Source organism: Schistocerca cancellata, chromosome 7 (genome assembly GCF_023864275.1).
Source record: "Schistocerca cancellata isolate TAMUIC-IGC-003103 chromosome 7, iqSchCanc2.1, whole genome shotgun sequence".
Lineage (NCBI taxonomy): Eukaryota > Metazoa > Arthropoda > Insecta > Orthoptera > Acrididae > Schistocerca > Schistocerca cancellata.
The window spans coordinates 486087218-486109976 of NC_064632.1; the positions used below are offsets into that span (position 1 = coordinate 486087218).

Genomic DNA, 22759 nt, shown 5'->3' on the forward strand with positions numbered 1-22759 from the left:
TTTCGAGAGGGTGCGTTTCTGGATGAGGTATCGAATATATTGCTTCCCCCTACTTATACCTCCCGAGGAGATCACGAATGTAAAATTAGAGAGATTAGAGCATGCACGGAGGCTTTCAGACAGTCGTTCTTCCCGCGAACCATACGCGACTGGAGCAGGAAAGGGAGGTAATGACAGTGGCACGTAAAGTGCCCTCCGCCACACACCGTTGGGTGGCTTGCGGAGTATAAATGTAGATGTAGATGTAGATGTGCAGTGTTTACAGTGTTCTTACTGTATGACATGGTTGCTTTCACCTCTGATGGGGTAGGATAAGCTTGTGACAGGAGTAGGAGGAGCTGGCTGGATGGGTTGGGCAGATCTTGCACCTTGGTTTGCACAGGGATATAATCCCTATGACAAGAGGTTGGGAGTGAGAGTGGCATAGTGATGGATTAGGAGGTTGTGTAGGTTGGGTGGGGACAGAACACGACCTTAGGAGGGATGGGAAGGATCTTCGGTAGGATGTCCCTCACTTCAGGGCAGGGGAGAGATCAAAACCCTGGCAAAGGATATGGTTCTGTTGTCTCAATCCAGGGTGGTATTGGATTATGAGGGAGTCACTCTTTTGCAGTTGATTCTTGGGGGAGGGGGGGTTAAGCCTTCAGGAGGCCTTACTGGGTAAGAGAGTTCTCTTCTCTGTAGATACATTATTCATGAGTGCCACGACTATATAGGAGATATTTTCTGATGTGGAAATAATGATAGGTGTAAAAATGTAAGTATGTTGGCGGTTGGTGGGTTTAATGGGGACAGAGATGTGGATGGAGACATCAGAGAGGTGGAGGTCAATGATTATGAAGGTGGTGCGTTGGGTGGAGGAAGACCAGGTGTAGCAGATCAGAGAGGAGATGTTAAAGTTGTGAAGGAACCTGGATAGTGTGTTCATATCATGAACATTTAACATTTGTCTGTCCTGAATGCTACCCAACAGATTTTTTTCAGGACAGTAGAATTTTCTACAACATGCTTATGGGCTTCTGGAATTTATTCTCAAACCTTCCGATTGTGCTTACAGTTAAAGTCATCCCTGCTGGACTTCCATTTTGTTATCAGCTGATGTATGCTACATTTTTCAGGAATACTGGAGTTCTAGGATTTCTGCTGAAAATGTTCATGAGTCTTCTTGAATAGACAAGTACAGACGCAAATTTGAACTATTCATACAATTTTATTCACATAATGCGACATATTTTAGTTGAATAAGTAGAACAACAAAATAAACACCCACAGCACTTTCAGGCAGTAAGCAACAACAAGCTGCTACAGTTATCCATGAGTGCCATGTAATTGAAACATCATGTAAGGTGGGAAAGAGTAAGACCACAGAATATTGATTACTGAGCACGTTTTATTCCCTGTGAACATTTCAAATTCATCTTTCGTCTTTTACCTATTACTGTTGACTTATTGTTTCTTATTGTTGGTACTCCTGAATCTGAATCATAGCTACAGGTATAGGCATAGGCATAATTATTACTTACACCTGTTGCCTCTTTCCCCTCCTCCCCCACCTCTTCTCTCTCTCTCTCTCTCTCTCTCTCTCTCTCTCTCTCTCTCTTTTTCTCTGCCCCCTCCCTCTCTCTATGAAGTGAAGTGATTCTCCAATTTAGTACTTACATATACATTCTGATAAAGGAATTTCTAAAAACTCCCGGCAGTTATGTATTCCATCTTGTTTTCTAATTTTTAATGAACAAAATGAATTTATACATTTTATTAATTTAAGAATGAGTTTCTACTGCTTCTGACACTTGGTAATTTAACACTCCTCTCTTATGAAATCTCATCAGTGTTTACCTTTTTACCTTCTTTTTACACTTTGCTTTATTTAAACTCAAAAATTAATATTTATTTTTTTCTTCCACCCCCCCCCCCCCCCCCCCCCCCACGAGGCAACCCATACTGTCAACAGAATACAAGATAGGAATGTAGGTAATGTTTTGATTGTTAATAGTAATAGATAGTACATTATTAAAAATAAGAGGCAATGAACAAAATAAAATTAAACGCTTTAATGCTGTAAGAATGAGTTCTTACTGCTTTTGAGCTATGATTTTAAGAAGAGTGCTGAAGATTAGATTAATAGAATGAATAACTAATTGAGTAATTCTTGACCAACTGTAATCTTTCTCCAGTAAATACAACATATTAAACAATTCGCAGCATGGGTTCCAAAGACAATGATCTCCATAATAACAGCAGTATGTGAACTGCTAAAGCTGAGGAAAGGAAGCAAAGTAATTTGAACTTTTCTAGTTTTATCTGAGATCTTTGATTCTGTGAATTGTGTAGTGCCATTACTCAAATTATAAACTACCGGCATAAGAGGAGTAGCACTAAACTTCTTTAGTTTGTATCTCTGAGGTAGAAGACAGTGTACTAAACAGTCTTACAAGAATGAAAGTAAAATCCTTACAATAAAATCAGCTTACAAAACTCAGTTGTAGAGTCCTGCCAGGTAAGTATTGTCGGGCTATGTTAATGCTATAACACAGCTGCAAAACTGAAAGCTAGTGAACTATGCGGATGATACATTATTTATTAGCTTGGGCAGTACAGATAAGCTATCAGTCTAAAGCAATAAAGAGACCTCTGAATTGATCGCAGAATATCTATCAATGAATAAACTGACATTGAATAAGAATAAGACTATTGTAATGAAGTTCTTATTAAGTTATTACCAATCTCTTACTGCATCACTGCCTACAGTTGAAACATCTGATAAACATTAGTTTTTAGAAATTGTGATCTACTAACATCTTGCATGGAAAGAGCATATCAGCTACATTTGTAAAAAGATCAGCTGCAGTATTTGCTTACTGAAACATCTTTCAAATATAATAAATCCTCCTCCCTTAAACAAGCGTATTATGGATTAATTCAATCGCATTTGCAATATGGGATTGAAATTTGGGGTGGCACCCCCAAAAGTCTGCATGGATAGGTTATTCAAGCTCCAAAAGAGCAGTTAGGGTAATTGTCAATATAAGTAAATTCCAGTCTTGAAGGTACTATTTCAGAAATTATAATTTACTGACTGTGTATTCAGTCTAGGTTGTTGAGACTATTATGTTTGTAAAAGAAAATGGTAAACTGAGCACAGTGAATAGTGACATCCATAATTACAACACACGAACCAGGTATGATTATCATAGGGGACTGACCAATAAAAAAGCTACAGATCACGGTCCACTTAAATCTGGATGAGAATTCTGTAATAGGTTGCCCAATAATGTAAAGCAGCTCCATGGAAATCATTTTACAGGAAAACTGAAACACTTGTTAATTGAAAAATGTTTATACTCACTCATATATTTCTGAGCTCTGTTATCGATTCTAGTTTTATATTCCTCAGTGTACTAATGGTCAATGTTTATACAAAAGTACCGTATTTACTCGAATCTAAGCCGCACTTTTTTTCCGGTTTTCGTAATCCAAAAAACCGCCTGCAGCTTAGAATCGAGTGCAAAGTAATCTGAAGTTCTGAAAAATGTTGGTAGGTGCCGCAACAACTAACTTCTGCCGTCGAATATATGTAGCGCTACGCAGGCAATTTTGTAGGCACAAAGATAAATACTGGCGCCAAAATCTCTGCGTCAGTAAATAATTTTTTTAAAAAAAGTGGAAGACGAGGTTTTTTTCTCCGCCGCGAGTTTCGACCACTGCATTTTCATACATTATCCAACGAAGTAAATACAAATTCCGTATTGTTCATCTTCGAATGTAGCACAATTTCAGTGTACTACGAAAATCTGACTGGGAAGACTGTTTGGGATGTTTGTCAATATGGCCAACTCTACGTTCTGAATTTTTTCCTATCTGTGAGAAGAGATGGTTGCTAATAGGAACCTGATGAAATTTGAATCACATACAGTATTCTCTTCACCATAAGAATAATTCGAATATAAACATTTTACCATGTATTCTTTCGTATTTGCTGCTATATCATTTAAATCCTGTCTGCCTAATAAACCACGAAACTAGAGTGAGACAACAGCAAACGCGGAAGAATATACGTATCGTCTCATGTTTATATTCGAAATATTCTTATGCCTAATAGTGATACAGCCAGAAATGAAGCAAGGCAAGTGACTTAGATTTTTAAATCTAAGATGACTCTAATTTCTGTGCAGAATTTGATGTAATAAAGAAGCGGCCGCAAAGATTTTCAAACGGAGAAAAATTTTCGCCCAACTCTCGTTCAGAACATGTTCTATCATACGCAGTCTATTATTTGATTCTTGTTGATCATTATCAAAGAAAGCAGCAGTGTAAGTAACAACAAATAGCAGTCTTGTCATTGTTTCGCTTATGAGACGATTCCTCTCTCTTCTTTTTATTGTACGCGGCGGTAGCGTGCACAAAAGCAAGCCATGCCGCGAGCCGCGACAGGCCGTAACACGCACTATTAGAATGCATGACACAGTGCAGTAATGCATTTTCAGCTTAAGAGTGACGCAAACACCTATAACAAAGAAAACGGTATTTATCAGATCAAAGCAAAATAAGCAATCGATTCAAACCAGACGAAGCACGTGAAAAAGGAAGGGTACCCGTACAAATACAGACTGATGCATAGCAATGGCTACGTGGTAAAGCTTAACTGCTAAGCTTACGACTGGAACCAAACTACTGTAGCTGTATCGTCATTCATTCGACCTAAATTGTGTCTCATATTACAATGGACCAACTTTGTTTCGATTTGGAGGTGCGGCCTAAAACTTTTCTCTCCCCTTGAATTTCGAGTCTCAAATTTCAGGTGCGGCTTAGATTCGGGAAATTTTTTTTTTCCTTTATTTCGAGTCAAATTTTTCAGGTGCGGCTTAGATTCGAGTGCGGCTTAGATTCGAGTAAATACGGTATATAATTGTGCTACTTGTTGTATATATTCATTACATTTATGTCATGATATCTTTGCAAATGTACAAAAACTGACAATGTCCAAGACTAAAGTTATTTTGGATAAATAATAATAGTAATTATTATTATTATTATTATTATTATTATTATTATTATTATTATTGGTACAGAATCAAATTAGGGAGAAATAAACAACACAACTTTACTAAAAGAAAGGATCAGCTTGCAGGACATTACTCATTCACCAAGGACAAGTTAATTTGGAATAGATTGTAAAAATTGGAGATGGAGACCAGTGGATAAACATAGGGTGTCCAGGTTAAACATATAGTAATGTAAAATGTAATGTCTTCAGACATAATTGTGAGAGTTATTGATAATTCAAAATTATTTTTGTTTTGCATGCGGCAGTTTATACCACATGGTAGGGGCGGGAAAAACCTACACATATTTTATTTCAGAATGCCTAGTATTTTTTGGTATTTATGTGGTCTCTGTTAGAACAGGGGTTTTTATTTTTTACTAATAAATGGATAAAAAGACCGAAATATCAGTTTAGCCATAGCAGCAGTGCAATTTTTTTTGTTTTTAAATAAATCTCTTTTAAGGAATGGGGAATTCTTATTTGCATGGCTTTGGAATATTACGTTATTACAGAAAATGGGAAAAGGAAACTGTGTTATTTTAATAGCAACGTCAACAGAAACAAGTAACAAACAAATGGGATAAGAATTGGTAGAGCACTGATGCGACAATAACGTACGTGTTACCATGTGGTGTGGCCTATTAACTGTACATGCAGTGTGCAAGGTTTACTTTGTCTGGTGTATATGATAGTCTCACATTATCATTGTTGGACATCAGTTGTATTACAGAATAGCACAATCCCTAGTCCGAAAGTAATTTTATGAAGCACCGTGTCAATGAAGTACAGTGCTCCATTTGCTTTAAAAGATTGAAAATAGTAGGAGCCACAACCAACATGTGACACAATGTAAGGAGAAAATGTAAAACTTCACAGTTCATTCATAGTTTACAATAAAAATAGAAAGCAGCCAGTGTGGTGCCTGTGTCCATATAGTATGGCTTTATGCTTGTAGCCCTGGACAACTGACAAATATCACAAAACCACAAAACATAGAGTTCTCCAGTCTCTGTTTTCACCCTTTAGGACTGACTATACTTAATTTCCAGACAGTAGTATGATTCCTGTTTTGCAGTCATGTAATCATACAATAATGGGTCTTTCTGTCTATTTATGTGCAATATGTTACATTTGTGTGTGTTGAGGGTCAGCTACCAATTCATGCACTAACGTTTGATCCTGTGCAGGTCTTCATGCATGTAGACTACTCTCTAAACTACAGCATCATCCATGAAAGACGTAAGGTATTTCATACTTAATCCACTAAGTCATTCACATATATTGTGCAAAGTAATGGTTCTGTAACACTCTCTTTTTGTACATTCAAAGGCACTTTTGCATCTGAAGTCTTCTCTCCATTGAGAATGAAAATGCTGTGTTCTATTTGCTAGATGGTCTGATGTTCTGTGCACTTGTATTTTGTTCATTAGGTGGCAGTGGCAGAACTGTACCGAATGCCTTACAGAAATCAAGGAACGTGGCTTCTATCTGGGTGTCGTTATCTACAGCCTTATGGGTCTCTTGATCTAACAGAGTGAGCTGGGTTTCGCACAGTTGTTGTTTTTGGAACCCATGTTGATTCCTGCAGAGGAGATATTCAGTCTTCTGACGTATCATAATATGTGAGCATAAAAGATGTTCCAAATTCTACAAATGACCAACATCAGAGGTATAGCCCTATAGTTTTGTGCATATGTTCGACAAGCCTTCCTGAAAATGGGAATGACTTGCACTTTTTCCAGTTATTAGGAACCCTTCTGTTGATCAATTCCAGTTGCTGTTCCAGCACAAGATCACTTATGTCAATATCTCTCATTTTTCTGATAGTGTAACAATTTAAAGGAGTAACTACAGAGTGAACCTCGCAGGGAAACAGTTTGGGAAAAGTCATTTAGTATTTCAGCCTTTCCTCTGTCATCACCTCTGTAATTATGGTCACAGAATATCTGGACTGATGGCTTCAATCTGTTTATTGATGTAACGTAAGATCAAAGCTTCTTTGGTCTTTCTGCCTAGTCAGTAGATAGAATTTTACTTCTGAATTCATTAAACATTTCACATATGTCTCTCCTTTCACTGTTTTTGGTTTCTTTCAGTTTTTATTTGTCTATGAGACTTTGGCTGTGTTGAAATATGCGGTGCTGCTTTCTTTGCTTTCGTAGCAGCTGTCTAACATGACATTTGGCCCTTTCCCATCTCTCATAATATTGCTCGGCACGTTCCTGGCTAAAATGTATTGTACAGTACTCTTGAACTTTGCACAGCAGTGCTTAACATTGTCAGTGCTGAAGATGAAATTTCCGTGTTGACTGCTCAGGTAATCTGATATGTTCCTTATCCCTCTTGCTTAGCAGAAATATCTATGTACTTTTCTGTACGTTCTTATTTACAGCCATATTGAGTGATGTTATAGCCTTTTCCTTGTTCTGCACTGAGTCAGAAAGTTTGGGCTGTTGGTGACAAGGAGATACTTTCTCTGATTAGTTGCTTAAGGTAATTTTCAAAAGAGACATCTAGAACAATTCCACATAACTCACTGTCCTTGCTACCCACCTTAACACCTTGAGTCTCCCAGAAGCCAGTGGACTTGGGTAAAGAGCTGCATCAAACCCATCTTCAGCAGCGGCAACAACAACAACAAAAAGTTTTTAATGTTTTAAAGGAGGGTGTAACATTTTGTTGCATAAAAAAATGGAGGTTGGAACATTTAGTGAGCTGGGTAATGTGGTAGAGACTATTACAGCACATAATGTGGTAGTGGTTACTACTTTCACTTTTTCAATAATTAAATGGTAATTATATTTATCTGAGTACAGAAAGTAAGCAGCTAAACATAGCTATTTTAACCTTTTAAAATAACTGTGTTCAGCTGTTTACTTTCTGTACTCAAGATAAATATAATTACCATTGACTCAGATTCAACACATGTACAGCAACACTCCATGGATAATAATGGATTGTGTGTATCTTTCTTATATTTTTGTAGCAAGGATTGACGCACCATCTCAGAAACTGCTCTTAGTTGAGGACAAAAAGATGGAAGATCTGGCTCGAGAATGGTTTGACCAGCGAATTCGTTCCTCCTTGCTGTCCATCTTGTACAGTATACTGCTTGGTCTACTGGATGTGGAACCAGGAGATTATCTGCTGTCTCACAGGAAGAAAATGGGTGCTTTTGCATCACTAATGAAAGCCACTGACAGGTAATATTTCTTTACCTACCAGTGAGTTAGAACATTGAAGGTGCTTGCAAGTATACATGAATAGTTGTTTTGTTTTGCAAAAGCAGCAGTCAGCACCTACGTTTATCCTGTGCAAAACCACTGTGAAGTGCATGGTAGAGGCTGCTTCTGTTGTACCACAAAGTAATGTTCACCCGTGTTCAATATCCATATGGAGTGCAGGAAGAATCCCTCTGTGCGCATTGTAAGCAGTCTGATCTTGTCTTCACATTGGTGGCTGTAGAATATTTTTAGATTATTCACTTAATATTGGTTTGTGTCACTTAATAAGCAGGCTTTCGTGAGGTGATTGGCACCTTATTTTCAGACCCCTTTGCCGTGGTGGCCGAGCGGTTCTAGGCGCTACAGTCTGGAGCCGCGTGACTGCTATGGTCGCAGGTTCGAATCCTGCCTTGGGCCTGGATGTGTGTGATGTCCTTAGGTTAGTTAGGTTTAAGTAGTTCTAAGTTCTAGGGGACTGATGACCTTAGAAGTTAAGTCCCATAGTGCTCAGGGCCATTTGAACCATTTTTCAGACCCCCATTCTTGTTCGTGTTTTTCAGTGTTTCCAGCATGATCTCCCATGGATCAAACAAACTAATCACTGTTTGTGCTGCTCTTTTTTTGTACGCATTCAAGCATTCAAAATCTTCACAAACTTCTAAGCAATGTTCTAGAATTGATAGCACGAAAGTTTTGTAAGCTATATGCTTTGTATATTGATGGCATTTTTCCAGTATCCTGCCAATGAATCATGTCTGCCATCTGCATTTCCTATAACTGAGCGTATGTGAGTATCCCACTTTGCTTTTGTTGTTGTTGTCTTCAGTCCAAAGACTGGTTCGATGCAGTCACCAGACTACTCTCTCCTGAGCAAGTCTCTTAATCTTTGCATAACTACTGCAGCCTACACCCATTTGAACTTGCTTACTATCTACAAGCCTTGATCTTCCTGTATAATTTTTACCCACCTCACTTCCCTCCATTACCAAATTGATAATACCTAAATGTCTCAGGATGTGTCCTTTCAAGTGTTCACGTTTTTTAGTCCAGTGGTGTCACAAATTTCTTTTCCCCCAGTTCTGTTCAGTACCACCTCATTAGTTATTCTACCCGTCTCATTTTCAACCTTCTTCAGTAGCATCTCATTTCGAAAGCTTCTATTTTTGTCTCGTCTGAACTACTTATTGGCCATGTTTCTCTTCCATGGAAGGCTGCTCTCCAAATAAATATGTCCAGAAAAGACTTCCTTCGTAACCCTTATATTTCCCTTCAATGTCAATAGCTTTATCTTTCCAGAAATACTGTTCTTGGTATTGCTAGTCTGCGTTTAACATTCTCTAGACGTTGCCTATCTTCAGTTGTTACGTACCGGTATTAGTTTAGTGTTTCACTTTCTAATATAATTCCCTCAGCATCATCCAGTTTAAGTCAACTACAATCCATTAACCTTGTTTTATATTTGTTGATATTAATTATTTGCAATTTCTTTTCAAGACACTATCCATTCCCTTCAAATGCTCTTGTGAATCCTTTGCCATCTGTGACAGAATTACAGTGTGATTGACAAACCAGAAAGTTGTTATTTCTTTCCCCTGAACTTCAATGCCCTTTCCAAACTTCATTTATTTCTTTCACATCTTGCAGAATGTACAGGTTAAATAGCAGGAACAGGTTGCAACCTCATCTCACTTGCTTAACTGCAGCTTCCTGTTCATTTCCATCGACTCTTATAACAGCAGTCTGGTTTCTGTACATGTTGGAAATAACCGTTCGCTTCAAGTATTTTATCCATGCTACCTTCAGACTTTCAAAGTGTGTTCCAGTCATCATTGTCAAAAGCTTTCCCTAAATCTATAAATCCCATAAACACAGGCTCATGTTTCTTCAGTCTACCTTCTAAGATACTGTGTATGGTGAATATGGCGTCATATATTTGTACATATCCCTGGTACCCAAAGTGATTGATCTGATGTTCACTTCTACCAGTTATTTCATTTGTCTGTAAGTAATTTAAGTATTTTTGCATCCATTACTTATTAAGCTGATTTCTTAAACTTTTGTAGTCCTGTCTTCCTCAGTTGCGTGTAATATTACGGTATATTGATAATCTTTACTTGTGGACTGTCTGACAACAGAAACCAAAACATTGCATTGAAACAAGCGTTCAGTTCATAGTGCTGTGGAATGAGGGAAAAAACTGCAAATTTGCATTCATAAGAAGAAGAACACCACCAAAAATGCAACAGGGGCGTAATATGTAAGAAATTGTCCACACAACCTGCCATGATGATGCCTTGCAGAAAATAAAGGCGAAACGCGTATGGCACTAAAATTGTGTTTTATTCAGTTGCTGTCAGATGGTCCATAAGTAAAAATTATCAATATACCGTAATTAAGCTGATTGTTTGGTAGTATTCACAATTCTCAGCTTCTGCCTTCTTTGGTATATGATTTATTACACTCTTCTTGAGATCTGAGGGTATTTCGTCTGTCTCATATATCTTGCAAACAAGCTAGAATAGTTTTTTCATGGCTGGCTCTCCCAAAGATTTCAATAATTCCAAAGGAATGTTGTGTACTCTAGGCAACTTGTTTCAACTTAGGTCATTCAGAGCCTGTTTCCCGTATATAGCTCCTTTATATATTCATTCCACCGTTCAGCCTTCCCCTTGCTTAGTTTGGGCTTCTCAAGTGAGCTCTTAATATTCACACAGGTGCTTCTCTTTTCTCCGAAGGTCCCTTTAATTGTGCACCTATCATTCCCATAGTCATGCATGCTTACACTTCTTGTCCAACCATTCCTTTTTATCAGTTTGCACTTCTTATCAGCCTCATTTTCTAGAAGTCTTTATTCCCTTTTGCATGCTTCATTTGCTGCATTTTTATGTGTCCTCTTTTCGCCAGTTAGATTCAGTACGTTTGTTATTCAAGGATTTCTGTTGAGGCTTGTCTTTTCACCTATTTGATCGTCTGCTGTATTCACTGGTTTTCCACTCAAGCCTACCCATTCATCTTCTCTTATGTTCCTTACTCCTGTTGTTTCAGTAAGTCATTGCCTAAAACTCCCTTAAAAACTGTCAACAATCTTTGATTGCATCAACCTACCCATGTCATATCTGCTCAGTTTCCTATCTTTCTGCAGTTCCTTCAGTTTTAATCTGCAGCTCATAACTAGCAAATGATGGACAGAGTCCACATTCGCCCATGGTTATGTTCTGCAATTTAAAATTTGGTTTCAAAATGTCTGTTCTAACATTATGTAATCTATTTGAAACCTTCTTGTGTCTTCAGGGCTCTTCCACCTATACAACCTTCTTTCCTGATTTTAAATCAAGTTTTAGCAATTATAAAATTGTGCTCAGTGCAAAATTCTACCAGATGGCTTCCCTTTCCTGTAGATTCAGCTGTATATCCCTACAAATTGTTAGACCCAGGTACTTCTACTAGTTGACTAGTTTCTGAAAATTTAAAACGTGTTACCAACTTTTGCAACACTTTGAAGTGTTATTAAGATCTGACTGAACATTTTTGCAGCTTTTTTCAGATAATACTTAATTGTAAATAAATGCAATATCTCCAAAAATCTGATGTTATTATTAATATTGTCTGCCAGTCGTTAATGTACAGCAAGAACAGCAAGGGTCCCAACAGATTTCTCTGAGGTACTTCTAAATGTACGCGTATGTTGGATGACTCTACTTTCTAGGTAACATACTGTGCTCACCCTGCCAAGAAATCTTCAGTAAAGTTCATTTGATGCCCTATATGATCATAGATTCATTTAATAAACATTGGAGTGGTTCTGTGTCAAAAGTTTTTCGGAAGCCAAGAAACACTGTGTCTACCTCACAACTTCAGTCCATGGCTTTCAGGATATCATGTGAGAAAACTGAGAGTTGGGTTTCGCAAGATGCATATTTCTAAAATCAGAGCTAGTTGATATGGATGTCACACTTTTTGAGATATCTCATTATGTTCAAGCTTAGAATATCATCTATGACTCAGCGTACCACAACTGAAACATTATCTCTCATTTATCAAACAAATCTTTTGTTAATTTCACTTCATAACAGTGTGAAGTAATCAGTACACAGAATTCCTTTTGCATATCAAACAACTCTTGACTGTATCATTTCCCTGAAAATGAAGTCAACCTAATACTTAAAATATATAGAGTTCTTACGTTGTGATCAGATGAATTTGTTATTGAAATCCAAGCTTTCATCCCCGTCTGCAGATGACACCTTCAAGGGGGATTCTAGCTTTTTCAAGGGTCCAATGCACACCCGGTTCACTACAGGTGGAAATAAAATTCTGTTTTCTTGTGCTCCCTCATAGAGGTGTGATGTCACACGTTCTTAAAACGCTAACATAATTGCTATTATCTGATTTTGTATAACACCATGGTTGAAGCGTTAGTACACATTTCTTCAGCACCAAAATCCAAATATTCAGTTTCACCACCACCCTCCTTCATATTAAAATTTTGGAGTATTTAGTAATCTCTGTGATCTGTCTATAAAACATTTATAGTATCTGATTGTGTCTGCCAGTACTAGAATCTTATCAAATCAAATCCGGTGGTCTCCTAGCTGCAAAGCATGTTCTTCAACACCTGATGAGTCAGTTTCTCCCCTTTTCCAGTTGTGCCTGTCTTCTTACAGTTGATTTTCAACAGTTCTTTTAGTAGTGCTCACATATACATCTACACAACTAGATGATACCCTTGGATTTTGCAGATGCCTGTGCAGCACTATGATATTTTCTTGGTTGCCTTAATGCTCTTTTTGTCATGACGGATGAATATCTATTCTTTATCAGTGCATTAGTGAGGTATTCCAATGCTGCATCAAGCAGATATCCCTCAATCTATTTGCTAACGTTTTAATAGCACCTCACTTTGTCATGGGTGGCAATTGGAGTCATGGTGTTGGTAACAGCCCGTGTATCAGTTTTTGGTATACCATGTGGCCCAATCTACTACCTTCTTTCATGGAAACTTGCACATCAAGTGAACATCACCTGCCATCTCCCTTTGCAGTAAACAGAATCTTGAAATAAATCTCTTTGAGATCTTCATGAAAACAGCATAGATCCCCTCTGCCATATCTCTACAACACAGATATATTATCCATGTAACAGAATAACATATTTGGTTTTTTGTTGGTCGTTCGTAATGCTGGTTCGTGAGATTTTTTTTATGAAGAAATTCAGCATCACTGGGCATCAAGAGCTCCCTGCAACCACACCATCCATCTGTTTATAAAACTTATGTTTCTATTTGAAACGTGGGATCACGAGACAATATTTAAACAGTTCTCCAACATCATCAGGAAAAAATGTGATTCAGCTCTTCCAGTGCCTCATTAAGTGGAACTATGTTAAACAGTGATACCATATCAAAACTGAAACTTCCTGACAGATTAAAACTGTGTACCCGACCGAGACTCGAACTCGGGACCTTTGCCTTTTGCGAGCAAGTGCTCTACCATCGGGCGTGAGTTGGGCTTCGGTAGCTCAGATGGTAGAGCACTTGCCCGCGAAAGGCAAAGGTCCCGAGTTCGAGTCTCGGTCGGGCACATAGTTTTAATCTGCCAGGAAGTTTCATATCAGCGCACACTCCGCTGCAGAGTGAAAATCTCATTCATATCAAAACTGATTAACATGTCCTCCATCTGGACCAATATGCTATTTAATTTACACTGAATAAAATGTGCCCAAATTTTTAATGTAAAAGGCCACCTATTCGATTCCTGAGTTCTTGATAGCACAAGAATTGAGGCACATTTTATCAGTTAATTAAATGACATAGTGGTCAAGCCAGAGTATGTAATACTCATTTTTGATGATGTATCACTGATTACCATGATCTTGTGTAATGAGATGATGTAACATCTGAATCAGAATTTTCCTGCAGATATTGCAGAACTGTTTAAATACTCTCTCGTGATCACATACTTCAGTTGGAAAGAGTAGTTTAATAAGAAGATGAATGGTGTGACTATAGGGAGCCCCCCTTAAGTCTGGTGATAGCAAATTTCTTCAGGGAAAAATTTGAAGCACATGCTTTCAGAACACTAACAAAAAGCCAAAAATATGGTTCCTTTACGTGGATGATAGATTTGTGTTGTGGAGATATGGCACAGAGAAACTAGGTCATTTTATCTTAAAGAGATTAACCAGAAGATTTAGTTTAATGTGGGAGAGGAGGTAGATCACAGATTACATTCCCTTGATGTGCAAGTCTCCAAGAAAGAATATGGTAGCTTGGACCACACAGTATACTGAAAATTGACACAAGGACCATTACTTAAGCCAGGACACAAATTGACACCCATGACAAAAGTGAGGTGCTATAGAAATGGTAGCAAATATACCGAGGAATATCTACTCAACACAGAATTGGAATATCTCACTAAAGCATTGCTAAAGAGTGGATATTCATCCAGTGAGAACAAAAGGGCATTAAGACAATCACGCTAAGATCATAGCCATATAGGCATCTGTGACATTCAAGATTATCCTGTCATTCATTAAAGAGGTAACTGGTAACTGACCACATAGGAAGAAAGATGCTGATGAAACATAGTATTGTTGAAATCTTCAAATACATCCAAAAGGTATGCAAACACCTAAAGTCAGCCAGGGATGTTTGCAAATTGGTGGAAAAAAGCAAGAATACACTCAATTTCATGTAGTTGCATTGATGTTTAAGTGGATACTAATAAAAAAGTGAAACAATGGCCAGAACACAGGGGAAACTGCAGAAAGGCTGAAACAGACAGATCAGCTGTTGTGGAACAATTTTGTAGCCAGGAGACCACCAAATTTGATTTGACTACACTTAGGTATTGGCAGCCACCACAAGCAAATATATGAAATGCTATAACAGAGATCCCATAGAGATTATTAAACACCCCAATAATTGCAATCAGAGGGAGGTGATGCAGGGGGGGGGGGGGGGGGGATTAATGGTATCTTGATTTCGGTGTTGAAAAAAATGTGGACTAGTATTTCACTATAAGTGATAGTGATTGTGAACCACAGTCACCAACAGTTTTGTGTCTCTTCTGGCCATGAGTATTTATATTTTGAAATCAACTTTCACACTTTTGATGTGAGACCACCACTCTGCCTACTACTGATTTGTGTGCTGTTTCATTTCTGGTGTGATGGGTGGAACTTATCCACAGATATTAAAGTGACTGAAATATGGTCTATACAATACATAAATAAATAAAATATGGTCAATACAATAAATTTAAAAAGGGAAATGTATAGGTTAAAGTTACATGTAGTGGGAAGTTCAGTGGCAGGAGGAACAACAAGACTTCTGCTCAGGTGAATACAGGTTTATAAATACAAAATCAAATGGAGGTAATGCAGGAGTAGGTTTAATAGTGAATTAAATAAAAATAACAATGTGTATAAGCTACTATGAGCAGCATAGTGAACACTTGTAGCCAAGATAGACACAAAGCCCACACCTACCACAGTAGTACAAGTTGATACGCCAACTAGCTCGACAGATTATGAAGATATTGAAGAAATGTGTGATGCGATAAAAGAAATGATTCAGATAGTTAAGGGAGGCGAAAATTTAGTGGTCAGGAGGGACTGTAATGTGACTGTAAGAAAAGGAAGAGAAGGAAAAGCAGTAGGTGAATATGGTCTGTGGGTAAGGAATGAAAGGGGAAGCCATCTGGTAGAATTTTGCACAGAGGATATCTTTATCATAGCTAACACTTGGTTTAAGAATCATGAAAGGAGGCTGTATATATGGAAGAGGCCTGAAGACACTGGAAAGTTTCAGATAGGTTATACGAGAGTCACTCCAAAAGAAATGCACACTATTTTTTGTAAAAATGCAGTTTTCATTCTGAATGTGTGAATGTTTTACAGTGTGTAAATAAATCCTTACCGCTTGTTTTCAAACTTAGTTTAACCTGTTCCTGTGAGTGATGCCGTCACAGCATGTCTTCAAGATGGCTGCTGCACTTGACGTTCGTCAGAAGCAACGTGCTGTCATAGAATTCCTCATTAAAAAAGGTTTGTGCCAGGTGGTTTCGTAGGATGTTGACAGTGGCTCATAAAGAAACAAGAAAAATTGTATGCAGCGAACTTTTGAAACAGTACAAGAATGGTGGAGATGAATTTCTTGGAAGAATTGTGACAGGTGATGAAACATGGCTCCATCATTTTTCACCAGAGACGAAGAGGCAATCAGTGGAGTGGCATCATGCAAATTCACCCAAGAAAAAAAAAAAAAAATTCAAAACCACACCTTCTGCTGGAAAATTTATGACTACGGTGTTTTTCAATTCCGAAGGACTCTTGCTCGTGGACATCATGCCAAGTGGAACCACCATAAATTCTGATGCATATGTGACGACACTGAAGAAACTTCAAGCTCGACAGAGTCGTGTTCGACCACGTTGGCAAAAGCAGGATGTTTTGCTGTTGCACGTCAGTGCATGGCCACGTGTCAGTCAAAAAACGATGGAAGCGATCACAAAACTCAGATGGACAACACTGAAACACCTGCCTTACAGTCCTGTCCTGACTCCATGTGACTTATCATCTCTTTGGGAAACTGAAAGACTTTCTTCGTGGAACAAGGTTTGAAGATGATGACTCCCTTGTGCACGCTGCCAAATAGTGGTTCCAGCAGGTTGGTCCAGAATTTTACCGTGCGGGTATACAGGCGCTGGTTCCAAGATGGTGTAAGGCAGTTGAGAGGGATGGAAATTATGTGGAGAAATGAAAATATTGTTCCTAAATGATGTATCTACACACTGTAAAACTTTCAAGCATGTAGAATAAAAGAAGGATTTTTTTAAAAAAAAATAGTGTGCATTTCTTTTGGAGTGAACCTCGTATAATGATAAGACAGATATTTAGGAACCAGGTTTTAAATTGTAAGACATTTCCAGGGGCAGATGTGGATTCTGACCACAATTTATTGGTTATGAACTGTAGCTTAAAACTGAAGAAACTGCAAAAAGATAGAAATACAGTAGAAGAAGAATGGGTAGCTTTGAGAGATGAAATAGTGCAATCAGCAGGGGATCAAGTAGGTAAAAAGATGAGGGCTAGTAGAAATCCTTGCGTAATAGAAGAGAAATTGAATTTAATTGATGAAAAGAGAAAATGTAAAAAAGCAATAACTGAAGCAGGCAAAAAGCAATACAAATGTTTCAAAAATGAAATCAACAGGAAGAGCAAAATGGCTAAGCAGGGATGGCTAGAGGACAAATGTAAGGATGTAGAAACATGTATCACTAGGAGTAAGATAGATACTGCCTACAGGAAAATTAGAGCGACATTTGGAGAAAAGAGAACCACCTATATGAATATCAAGAGCTCAGATAGAAAACCCATTTTAAGCAAAGAAGGGAAAGCAGAAAGGTGGAAAGAATAGCTGTAGGGTCTCTACAAGGCGATGTACTTGAACGCAGTATTATGGAAATGGAAGAGGATGTATATGAAGATGAAATGGGAGATATCTGACAGACCACTGAAAGACCTAGGTCGAAACAAGGCCCCGGGAGTAGACGACATTCCGTTAGAACTACTGATAGCCTTGGGAGAGCCAGCCATGACTAAACTCTTCTATCTGGTGAGAAAGATATAGGAGACAGGCGAAATACCCTCAGACTTCAAGAAGAATATAGTAATTCCAATCCCAAAGGAACCATGTATTAACAGCTGTGGAAGTTACCAGACTATCAGTTTAATAAGTCATGGTTGCAAAATACTAACACGAATTCTTTGAATGGAAAAATTGGTAAAAGCCGACCTTGGGGAATATCGGTTTGGATTCCGTAGAAATGTTGGAACACGCAAGGCAATGCTGACGTAATGACTTACCTTAGCAGATAAGTTTAGGAAAGGCAAACCTACGTTTCTAGTATTTGTAGACTTAGAGAAGGCTTTTGACAATGTTGACTGGAATAATCTCTTTCAAATTCTGAGGGTGGCAGAGTCAAATACAGGGAGGGAAAGGCTATTTACAATTTGTACAGAAACCTGATGGCAGTCATAAGAGTCGAGGGGTGTCAAAGGGAAGCAGTGGTTGAGAAGGGAGTGAGACTGGGTTGTAGCCTATCCCCGATGTTATTCAATCTGTATATTGAGCAAGCAGTAAAGAAAGCAAAAGAAAAATTTGGAGTAGGAATTAAAATCCATGGAGAAGAAATAAAAACTTTGAGGTTCGCTGACGACTTTGTAAATCTGTCAGTGACAGCAAAGGACCTGGAAGAGCAGCTGAACGGAATGGAAAGTGTCTTGCATGGAGGATATAAGATGAACATCAACAAAGCAAAATGGGAGGGGGGGGGGGGGGGAGATAGCTACCGAAGCATAACTCATGACCCGTCCTCATAGCTTTACTTCTGCCACTACCTCGTCTCGTACCTTCCAAACTTTAAGGGAAGCTCTCCTCCAAACTTGTATTATACTTCTATTTTCAAAGTAGCCATGAAAAAGAGACTGCAACTGAATCTGGGTTAGCTTGCTTCTCATTTGTAGTTGGAATGAAACTGGCTTTAAAATTGGGCAAGTACACTAACAGTAGTATAGATTTCTGCAGGAGAGGGCCCGGCAACATACTTACGTGTTTCATGGAGCAATATTGTCAACACTCGCTCTGATGGTATGATGGGAATGAAAAGTGGTCTGTCAGCTGCCACATCTGTGCAGCCAGTTAGAGAACAATGGGCAGATGACTTGTTCAGAAGCCAGAGACAAAGGAAACTATTCATACATTTTCATATGGTTATAGATGTGAAATCTGCTATGTATTCAGATAAAACAGCTGTGTTCTCAGGTCCCACCATAACCACAACCTTGGAAATTGCAATATATTCCGGAGGAGGAGCAAAATTACTGAGAGAGCTGAGATTATTAATTAATTGCTGCTTGTATATAGATTCTGGTGGTGGTGGTGGTTGTGGTTGTGGTTGTGCCGCCGCCTCTGCTACTGCTCCTAACGACGATGATGATTAAAAATAATAAACAAATGACTGGCTTAGATAGTAAGCAAAGAAGGAAATGTAGACAGTCAGTAAATTGCATAAGTTTAGAATAGGTATGGTGTTAACTTTGTTATGCAGATATTTTAACAGTGAACCAGTTATTAATTTTAATTAGAATATGTTAAAAATAAAATTTTCTTGAAGAGCCGCTTCAAAAAAAAAAAAAAAAAAAAAAAAAAAAAAAAAAAAAAAAAAAAAAAAAAAGGGGGGGGGGGAGGGGAGCATCGCCATACACCCAGGTAAATACAGTATGCATCAAACAGCTACTTAGAGAATTTAAAACTATATTTCAGTGATGGAAATGCATCTCACTCCTACCCCCCCACAAAATCTTCATCCTGTCGTCTTACATTTCCATTGGTCAACAAGTAATTAATACGTTTATTTTATTTTTATGTTATTTATTTTATTTTTTTTTCCTTCTTCATACTTCTCATCCTTCTTATCCTACTGACTTTTGTTGATCCAACTGAATAAACTGTTGTACACTCTGTGAGGCAGATTGCCTATAAATTGATGTGCTCTATGCCATATAGTTTCTTTTCCTACTTTGTAGGTGGATGCTTGTGAACTCTACTGATAGGTGCTTCTTTCATATTAATGCTCATTAGTTGTTCATCATTGAAAACTTAAGAAGAATGATCTGTTACATTTTTAATGCTAATGATGATTTAATTTTTTATAGGGATAGTTCTTTGGACCTGAAACAGATATATGAAAGTGTTGATGCTGAAGCACCAGAAATTGTAACAGAGATTCAGTGGCCACCGCTTGATGTCAACTTGCAGACACCAAACCAGTACAAACTACATCGAGTCCCATGCCTTTTTGAACCCTGTACCATTAGTCAGAATACCACTTGTAAGTAGACGCCACAGTATACTGCTTCTGGCAGTTTTTAACTTTTTCCTTGATTATGACAAAATTATCAAATATCATCATTCATTATATGCTTTTGCAGTGTGTGATGTTAAAATAAGCTGTAGTGTAAATAAACAGTCTCATGACTGTTTTCAAATCAAGAGTTATGTACAATGACACAGGGGGTGCATTAATTATTATTTTCATATTTATTATGCTTTAAATCACGGGTGCTGACAAAAGAAAAACAAGTTTTACTCACTACCTTACAATATACTAAACATTTGTCTGTGCTTTCTTTTTCCAGATAAAACCCAAAATAAGTTTAAACCTAATAAAAAGAGACAAAAGAAAAAGAAGAAGAAAAAACCCATCCAAGAAAAAAATAAACATTCTGAAGGACAGACTAGTCACACGACCCAATGGTGCTGATCACCTATGAAGCAGCAGGCAGAGATAAAGGCGTTAAGTACCTCTTTGCAACAGAATTGTGTACTAAAGTTTAAAATTCCTGTAGCAGAAGTTGCAAAATTGGGGAAATTATTGTGCTGTATTTGTTCTTGAAAATTAATATTTATTGTAGATAACAGAGTTTAAATATTTTCAGTTTTGTTTTGTTTTGTCATCTGTTCAACCCACTCTGCGTAATCTGTCAGTGTATAGATTCCTGTGAAAATAGCTCCATAGTGTTCCTGGCCATACATGTAAATCAAGGGAGCCCCACATGAGCACAGCATATTGATTGCACCTCACGTTTGCCTCCAATATGACATGTCCCAACATGATGACTCGTGATGCACACAATGCTTGTTGTGTTCTGTTTCTCATTATAGTTAGCCACAATAATCATTTGCTAGATGCTTTGGATGCTCCAACATGTCATTAAAAGAAAAATTAAATCCCCATTTTATGATAATTGTTGTTAGGATAAATATATTTTTGGATTACCTTTACAGATGCACACTGTTATGCAAACTTTTTCTGTAAATGAGTTTTTATTTTTCGGGGAGTAAGAAAAAGAATACTATATGTGAGAACTTATGGTGTATTTCATCTTGTGATGCTATCCTTAACACTTACCATGCTAAACCCTTAACTGCATGCCACTCCCTGTGTGCTGACTGATTTTTTCTATTTTCAACAGACTTTAAATAGCTGTAAAGGACGTTTAGTTAGAGATACATAAAAGCCACACGTATGGTTTAAAACTTTAAGGTTTCAACTTTACATGGGTTAACAGTCATGTGTATGGGGCATATACTGTTTCCAAGAAGGGATGCGGATTTCTCCTCGATTTTGCGAAAATAAATTTTTGTCAAAAATTTATTTTTACTACTGTATTCAATTTAAAGAAGAAATAAATTATGGAAAAGACATTTGTTATACCATTTGCACATAAAGCATAGCTACGTACACATAAGCTATTTTGCATAGTGAACCACAGTGTGATAAAGCTTGAAGCACGGGGTGACACACAAACCTACATTACACTCACTGCACTCATAAGAAGTATCTTTTCTCCCAGCTTTCCCAGTAATGTTCTTTTGTCTTCCACTACACACTACACAATGTCTTTGTGCTTTCTTCTTCCCTTCTGCCATTTCCACACGGTTCGGAAAATGTTTCTGCGACAATCGAGCAATCGTAGCATATCCATGAGAATCCTCAATTCTCTCTCCTCTCTGTAACACTAACACAGTGCAGACCTCCTGTATAAACTTAGGAGTGCTCAGTTTCTTCTCATTGATTCAATTGTGCAAAATAAAACCATTGGAAACTGCCATAATTGTACAGTGGAAGGTAAGCTTTCTCCATCACTTCACTGTTTTGTGATCAAGTGCTCCATATGAAAGACGCTGATCAAAAAGGTCTACACCAGCTTTATGTTTGTTGTAATCCAGCACTGCCACTGGTTTCAACTTCTCATTGCCTTCTCTTGTAGCAGCAGGCAACATTGAGGATGTGTGCCTGGTACTTATCATCCACACATCCCCCTTGTCTTTCCATCGCAATGGTAGCACATCGTTCTTGCGGCGAAATATTTGTTCACCCTTTTTGAGTTTACCCTCTTTGAGAGCCTTGGGCAATCCTTTTCTGTTTGGCATTACAGTCCCTACAAGACCAGTGTTGGCTCTAGCCAGTTCTTTGGCTAGCTGAACACTGGTGTAAAATCTGTCAACATATACAGTGTGGCCCTTACCTTGGAGAGAGCCAAGCAATCGCTTTACCACTGCAGAAGCACTGTTGTCCAGTTTATCGTCCCTCCCTTGGTAAACTTCAAAGTTGTATATGCACACAGTTTTGGATTCTGCAAGAATGTATAGCTTCATGCCATATTTTTTTGGCTTATTAGCCATATAAACTTTGAAACCTAAACACCCTCTGAAAGGACACATAACTTCATCAATTGTTAGCACTTCACCTGGCTGATAACTTTCTTTGAAATTCCTTACCAAATCATCCAGAAGAGGCCTGACCTTATGAAGGGCATCAAAGTCTACTTCACCTTTCTTTTTTGCTTTGAATTGTCATTTATGTGGAACATAGACAAAATATTCAGAAATCTGTCCCTTGGCATAATATTGGGGCAA

At 38.0% G+C, this 22759-nt stretch overlaps 1 protein-coding gene across 2 annotated transcripts in view; it reads left to right on the forward strand.

Moving 5' to 3' along the window:
- LOC126092134 (little elongation complex subunit 2-like) overlaps positions 1-21453 on the forward strand; it is a 266729-nt gene extending 245276 nt beyond the window's left edge. For both annotated transcript variants that reach the window (XM_049907590.1, XM_049907591.1), the window contains 3 exons: positions 8034-8250; positions 19993-20168; positions 20476-21453. In XM_049907590.1, the coding sequence (XP_049763547.1) occupies positions 8034-8250; positions 19993-20168; positions 20476-20600 (518 nt within the window). In that variant the 3' untranslated portion in view covers positions 20601-21453. The remainder of the gene's footprint in view (positions 1-8033; positions 8251-19992; positions 20169-20475) is intronic.
- The last annotated feature ends 1306 nt before the right edge of the window (positions 21454-22759 follow it).